The sequence below is a fragment of the Dunckerocampus dactyliophorus genome, chromosome 16, assembly GCF_027744805.1.
Source record: "Dunckerocampus dactyliophorus isolate RoL2022-P2 chromosome 16, RoL_Ddac_1.1, whole genome shotgun sequence".
In the NCBI taxonomy this organism is placed as follows: Eukaryota; Metazoa; Chordata; class Actinopteri; order Syngnathiformes; family Syngnathidae; genus Dunckerocampus; species Dunckerocampus dactyliophorus.
The window spans coordinates 12,863,112-12,870,399 of NC_072834.1; the positions used below are offsets into that span (position 1 = coordinate 12,863,112).

The 7,288-nt window shown below is 43.4% G+C and overlaps 1 protein-coding gene across 1 annotated transcript; it reads right to left on the reverse strand.

Moving 5' to 3' along the window:
- Positions 1-947: 947 nt before the first annotated feature.
- LOC129168985 (uncharacterized protein C11orf87-like) lies at positions 948-6,524 on the reverse strand. Its single transcript, XM_054754891.1, has 2 exons — positions 6,244-6,524; positions 948-3,871 (listed from the first exon to the last, which is right to left on the reverse strand). Exon 2 carries the CDS (start codon positions 3,768-3,770, stop codon positions 3,339-3,341), a length of 432 nt encoding a protein of 143 aa, XP_054610866.1. The 5' UTR covers positions 3,771-3,871; positions 6,244-6,524; the 3' UTR covers positions 948-3,338.
- Positions 6,525-7,288: the final 764 nt, after the last annotated feature.

The following is a 7,288-nucleotide window of genomic DNA, read 5'->3' on the forward strand; positions in this document are numbered from 1 at the left end:
TGTGAGGGGTTTACGGTACTCACTTTTTGTGAGGTCCTGTACAGTCACATGACTGTACATCCTTACATTCCTGATCTTCTCCCAATCTTTTCTGTCAGGCCCAACGTCAGTAACCTCTTCTACTGATCTTCCCTTCCCCTCCATTCCTGCGATTATTGACCTACATGCATCCATTCCCGACCTTCATCTATTTTGGCCACTTAACTTCATTACACATCTATTTCTGGCTCCGTTTGACCTCCATTCATCCCCCCCTCGGTCCCTTTTCCTCCACCCATTCCTGAGCACTTTAGTCAGAGGTAATAGCCATATATTTCCAACTGACATGTGGCCTACAATATGCGGTAGGAGGCGTAAAAGCGTAAATGCACACAAAGATGATGGAGATGTGTGGATGTTTGGAAGTGTTGAAACCTATTTTTACAGCATCATGTTTGAGCATGAATCATCTCGCGGCGACTTGTTTACAATTGTAACGGATTGTATCGTTGCGTCGGCGGCAACAAGGTGAGGTATCAAGCCTCTTTCCCATCCTGGATCCCGGCCAACCACCAGCCTTTTTATTTCCAGCTCTTTTTATTTGGCTGGGGAGCGGTAGTAGTATCTTGGTGCCCAGCCAACTCCTGACCAACGCTGATTCACTCCCTCTGACCTCCAATAAGGCACAATGTGGCACCGTTTAAAAAGGGGGCGGGAGGGAGGCGGGGCCGGGGAGGCGACTTCTGCGGATAACCTTCACATCAATACATCTCGGGGGGGGGGAGGGGAAAGACGGATGGGAATGTCAGCCGGACGGACGCTCCGGTCCATGTGCCGGTGTGCTTTGTACAGGCATTGTGCATGCGGCACTCCCTCAGGAAGGTCGTGGGGCGTCGTCTGACGGGCTTGCATCCGAGCACAAATGTTGGGAATGAATGTTGCAACTGCACAGATTAAAACACTTCCCCCCCCCCGCATATTTATTTATAAATTCTACATACAGTATATTCCTTGTATAAGGCAGATTACATGAAGTCCAGAAAACATTCCTCATCATGTCATACATTTACAGTGAATGTATAGAATCAACCATTTAGGCCCACTATATGTTACTACTGTATATAAAGAGCTTACAAAGAAATAAAACAGCCACCTCATTCTCATGTATAACATCTCTACTGTATATTGAAAATATTAGCACTTCCACTGTAGCTATCATCCCACGCACAAACGCAAAAAAGAGAGATCTTAATGTGCATACGTAACTACAGCGAGAAAGTTTTGCATCCCGTCAAGCTAACTAGAGCTAAAGATGTCTTTAAAAAAGAGAGAAAAAAAAAAGGAGACATTGGAGGACATCAAGTCACTTAATTGGAGGGGAAAGGAAAATAAACGTCAAATTAAATAAGCCATGTCTACAGCCTATATGTGCAGCTTTGCACTGCCTAGAGGAGCACCACGACATCCATTAAGAGTCTAACTACATACTGCTAGTGTGTCATAAGACATGCCAAGGAAGATCAGCTAAGCCATTACGTTTGTGTTTGTGTGTGTGTGCGCGTGTGTGTGCGTGTGTGTTATTGTATCACCATGTGTAAATAATTCACCACAATCGTGTGTCACATCCCGGAGAGGATTTAAAATTTAAACACGTTCCAAGTTATAAGAAGAAGAAGAAGAGGAGGAGGTCCAAGAGTCAAAGCAGGCAAATAACAATGCGCTCTACTACTAGTGTGTTAATGCAAGGGTCCCCAACCAGCAGGTGGCAGCCAAGTAGCGGCCCATGCCTTACTGAGTAGCGGCCGAAGAGATAGGAGGCATTAAAAATCATATTTAATTTACATTCATCTACAACCCTCCCTTTTACCTGATGAAACCTGTGGTTCCTTTGAGCACTGTTTACATCATGGTAAGTTGTAATTAAACATATTAAACATATTTAAGAGTAATATAAATAGGAACTAAGTGCACACATGAAGGTATAATCACATTTCAATAATAATAATTCAGTTCTTCTCTTCACCAGAAAGTAGCCTGTTCTATTGCAGTATTACTGTCTCTGACATTGCTTTTGAGCTACCGGTGCTTTCACTTTTACAATTTATCCTCAAACAGCCGTATTCGAAAGTATATTGTATACTGTACAACAAGACAACAATGCCAAAACAACAGAATACAAATGATACTCAGGCCACATTTTCTTTTGAACTTTTGTACTTTTACTAAATGCTCTTAATTAACCACTACTAAACGAAAAACAAACTACAGTCGCCCCTCGCAATATCGCGGTTTGATTATTGCTCCCTCGGTATATCGCGTTTTTTTTTTTCAGAAATGAATAAATTCGTGGTAGACTGTGGTCTATTATTTGTCAAAACATATTCAAATACAAGTGATATGTAGTGTTCTGGTCACTAGGCGGCAGTAACGACACAAAATATTGAGACCTTACCTTACATTACCTTAAAACTGCATGAAGTCAGCGATGGTATGTCCTACATGATAGGAGGGGGGGGGGGTCTCCTCCCATTCACTGTGGAAGTGGTAAGTTTTTGGCTTCTTAAGGTTACAAGAAATAAATTCCAGGTTAACTTGCTAGCTTGCAAGCTAGCGGCCGTCTCGAGTCCCTGCAGCATAAGAGCTGCGCAATGTGATGTAAACAATGAATAAAAGGAGTGTAAAGGTGGCTTTAGGTGTGTTATTTCAGTTCTAGAGGGCTCAAATAATGATAAAAAACCATATTAAGAAACTCAAACGGGTTTTCTGTGCTCTATGAAAATATTCAATTTATTAGCGTTGATTCCGATATCGAAATTCATTTGTCACTGTCGGTTTGGAACCAGTTAACTGCTATAAACGAAGGACGACTGTATTAACTTTTATTTGACACGCGTGTTGCCATCAACTTTGTCCAGTGACGCATCGACAATTGCAGGTTAGCCAGCCACTGACGGAGCAGGAAGGCGGGACTTACCAATATAGAAACCCAAGCCTTAGCACAAGGAATCGTACTTGCGGACTGAGTTAATAAGTCGCAAAAAAAAGTGGAAAAATTTGAAGAGTAAAGCCTTGCATGACTGCGTTATGGCAAAAAAAACGATGCTTTCTGTAATTCCGCCTAACTCCCAACTCTTTGTGTGGGTTTTGACGAATTTCTCCTCACGGAACTCCTTGGAATTGTGGTGCCAAGATGGTTGGGGACCGGTGTGTTAATGTGTGTTGACTATCCTACAGGCTTACTATTTGCTCAGTATTCTGCATTAGGTCATCTACAAGCAGCAGCAGCAGCAGTAATGAATGAGAGTTCTTTGTGCCTTATTGCTTTTACAGTTAATTCCACATAGTCTCATTCCCTGAGTTTAGCAATCCGCGGAGGCGCCGTCGTTCCCCCGCTCACCGCCACTGTCCTCTTCCCCCACGTCTTGCTCCCTCTCCAGCTCCTCCTCCTCCTCTGCCGGGCAGCGCACCGGGCGGGTGATGACACAGGGCCGCACTGGCACAGCACCGGCGGCGCGCACCGGGCTGCGACTGTCGCGCTCAAACTCCTCCTGAGCGCGCTGGATCTTGCGGTTCCGGAGCCTCCTCTTGTTAAAGTGGAAAGTGGCCACAGAGACGAGCACGATGCCGGCCAGCACGGCCACCAGCACCAGCAGCGCCAGCGTGGATGAGAGGGGCGGGAAGACGCTCAGCTGCTCCGCGCAGGTGCCGTTGTTGGCGGGCGCCCGGAGGAGGCCGAGGCAGCGGGGGGCCGGTGCCGACGGGCCAGGCGCCTCGGAGCTGGAGGGTGTCATCCGGCCCAGCCTTCCACAGTCACTTGCCACTCTCTCTTCAGCGTTTGTGCTGCTTGAGCTGGGGGCTCAGCGTGGGGACGTCGGGACGCGCATGGGCTCGCCTGCACGGGGAGGGAGGTGAGAGTCAATAAAACCCTTAGTAAAAAAAACAAAAAAACAAAAAAAACCCCACTAAAACATGTCATTGCTACCTTAAGGCAGGGGTGTCAAAACTTTTAGGATGGACCACTTTGATGTTGTTACAGAGGACATGCACCCTTAAACTGATTCAATGCACAGTGCTTACCAAAGTTATACCATCTATCATCAGAACATAAATGTTTTACAATAAAACCTAAATTGTTATTCATTTGGGAAACAAAAAGTAGTCAGTTTGTCCACACATAATAAACCAAATAACTTCATACTGTATGTTGCATGGTCTCCTTTGGCCTTGATCATGGGTGCCGGAATTAGGCAAAGACAAAACTTTGTGCTATTATTAGTTATTTGTATCAACATTTCACCTTTTTCTATTGACACTGTGCCTTTTGGCTCTATTTTCCCATTTTTTGCTACAATGAACATAAAAATCGAACCACGGGCTGCACTTTGGACACCACCAGCCCTCGCTTGCAAACAGGTTTTTTTCTGTTCACATATTTAAGTAAGTATAAGTTGACAAAAAAATAATGTGCTTTACTATTTTTATGTGAATTTGAAAATGAATGGATAAGTACAATAATCATATTTTAGCATTAACTTCAAGAGCTGTGACAGGCAGTAGTAGTGTAATAACTTGGGGTGTCACGAGGCACACTGTTCACAAGACGAGACATTACATGAGATTGAGTCTACAAAATGAGACTTTAACATTACTTAAAAAAAAAAAAGACAATATATTGCAATCTGCTAAGTTAATTTCTACTACGTCACCTTGCATTGTGCCTCACAAGTCTGCACTCTTCTGCACTCTGTGTATATGCTACCGGCCCCGCCTCCACCCACCGAGACAAAAAGATTGTATGACTGACAAAAGGGCCCCCTCCGCTCATGACGTTGTTCTATAGAACGCGCCAAGGTGCTGAAACCGATGCACAGAGTGAACGCTCTTCCTGCCTGTTTGGAGGCAAGAGGCGAGGAAAACGGACATGCATGCACATGGCAATACTGTATATTGAGGCCGGCAAAATTAATTGAGTTCATTTTCATTTATTGGGTGATTAATTAATTCATTTATTATTGTCCCAGTCCTTGAGAACTTGAGAAATCTTGTCACATTTTAATCTTGAGAGATCCTGTGACACCCCGAGTATTAATCATTACAGAAGGTAATTCTCAATATTCAAGGGGCTGTCCCTCTTTGGCTCCAAATGACCAAAAAATATAAGACCACCACCACTGCCAAGCATATACCAATATACCAATAGTGGTTTAAAAGAACAGACTAAAGAAATGAATGTCAATATTTGTCACAATTAGAAGTTAGTCATTGTAAACATTTTTGTTTCTGCCCAAATACAATAATTAGTGTTCACGGCTGTCTCGTACGAACTTTAGCCCGAGCATTAGTAGCTAAACTTTGCCAAAATTGCTACCAATAGCTGACAACAACCATAACTAGTGTGTGTGTGTGTGTGTTACATGCGGCGTGGCTTGCAATGTCCGAGCAGGAAGAAGGCGGTATATAATTCTTGAAGCACATTTGAAAGTTAGCGCCCCCATGCAGTACCTAACCAAGGCAGACAGCGCCTTTTTAATGTTCATTTCGAGCAGTGCTTCTCAAATAGAGCGGCGGAGAGGCAGGGAGGGCTTTCAATATTAGTGCAGACCTGCCAACATGTATAAATTTGTAGTGCTCGGCATGCAATTTGACTCTTAAAATCGCTTGTAGGCTTCACCGCTCTCCATTTAGTTGCATTTCGCGGGTTTCATTTTCGAGTTCAATCTGTACAGTACAGATAAAAAAATAGATATAATGAATAGATATTATCAGTTTCTCAATAGTAATTCACAAATACATTTCTGTCCCCCCAGTGGGAAATAATTGAGAACCACTTATTTAGAGTGATACTCTAATACATTTTTTAAAGCAATATAGGTCAACCTATACATACATTATGCTAACTTTGGTCTCACAACCTTTTTTTCCTGTTCGGTACGGCACTGAACCTCTTTTTGTAATGTTTTCATGTGGCCCATGTTTAATTAGATTCTTAGAATGTGCCAAAAAACAAAGAGTCGTGGTACACAAATAGCACCCGGGCCGCACTTTGGACATCTGTAATTTAAACTAACTAAACAAAATGAAATGATTGAAATGCATGGTGGAGGTGAAAGCACGGTGCACAATAGAACAGAATCCATCATGTATTGTAACAGGCAGGCCCTCCTCCTTCCTCTCTCCTGCAATGTTGCATCTTTAGGATACAACCTCACTACAATCAGCAATTTAAATAAGATAATATCCCCACCCCCCAAACAAAAAGCTTACCTGGCGTAAGAGTCAGTGCAGGGAACAGTCCTCGCTGTTGTGTGTGAATGCAGTGACGCATTTCATACACTGATGAGGAGGAGGAGGAGGAGGAGGAGCAGGAGGATGGTGCTGGTGCTGATGCTGATGCTGGGCTGACACCATTGACCGTCTCCTAATTGCTGCAATCCGCTTACAGTGCACGGGAGGAAGAAGAGGAGCGGGTCAGCCTGCTTGAACACTCTCCTAAAATGCGCTCAGAGCTGAGCTGAGGTCTGATTTTTCCCAAGGAGAGAAAAAAAAGAGATCCCTCCTCTTCCCCCCTCCTCTTCTGTGAACGAGGAGCTGCAGCTGCATTAAAGCAGGTCCAGTGGTGCTCATGCAGGTGGCAGCATGCTGCTTTTACGCACTATATACAAGCTATACACGTGTATACATTCATATATTTTTTTCTTGCTCCAGCAGTGTTTGCATGAATAAACTTTGTTATTTCGCTAAATGCACGCTTAAGTGTGCACCAGCTGGAGCACCATGCGTGTAATGGAATTCCCACGCAGGGGCATGGTCAGTCAACGCCTGCCATTGTGTGCTTTTCGATGATGTCATTTTGTAGTTTTAGGGATTCTGCTTTTGATTACTTGGCTTTTACCGTTTGCAGCAATCCTCCTGTGCCTTGTAGCTTTAAACTAAAGCCACGGTACCTTGGAGTCCAATAATTAACCCTACAGCAGACATGGGCAATAGTCAATAGGATTTTCAATGCTATTTTTAAATGGCCGTAAGTCTTGAACAATTGAAATAATTACAGTGTTTTCTGAAGCTAGAGACTCTGCGCTTTCCAGTCATCCCTCTGCACTTCGTTCTGCAAATTTTGCGGTTTTACTGTCACGGTTTTTCAAGAATATATTGATTAATAAATCATGCTTTTGTGGTTGAATATGGCCTATTGTTAGTAAAAAAAAATTGGAATTCTTAAGCACATTTCTGACGAAATTAAACATTTTTAAGCATGAAAATGGCAGAATGAACTAAAATACAATAAAAGGCATTTAAAAGACTCACAAAG

Bases quoted from the DNA above. Each gene is read 5' to 3' on its own strand.
- LOC129168985 (XM_054754891.1), bottom strand. From the start codon at position 3,770: ATGACACCCTCCAGCTCCGAGGCGCCTGGCCCGTCGGCACCGGCCCCC.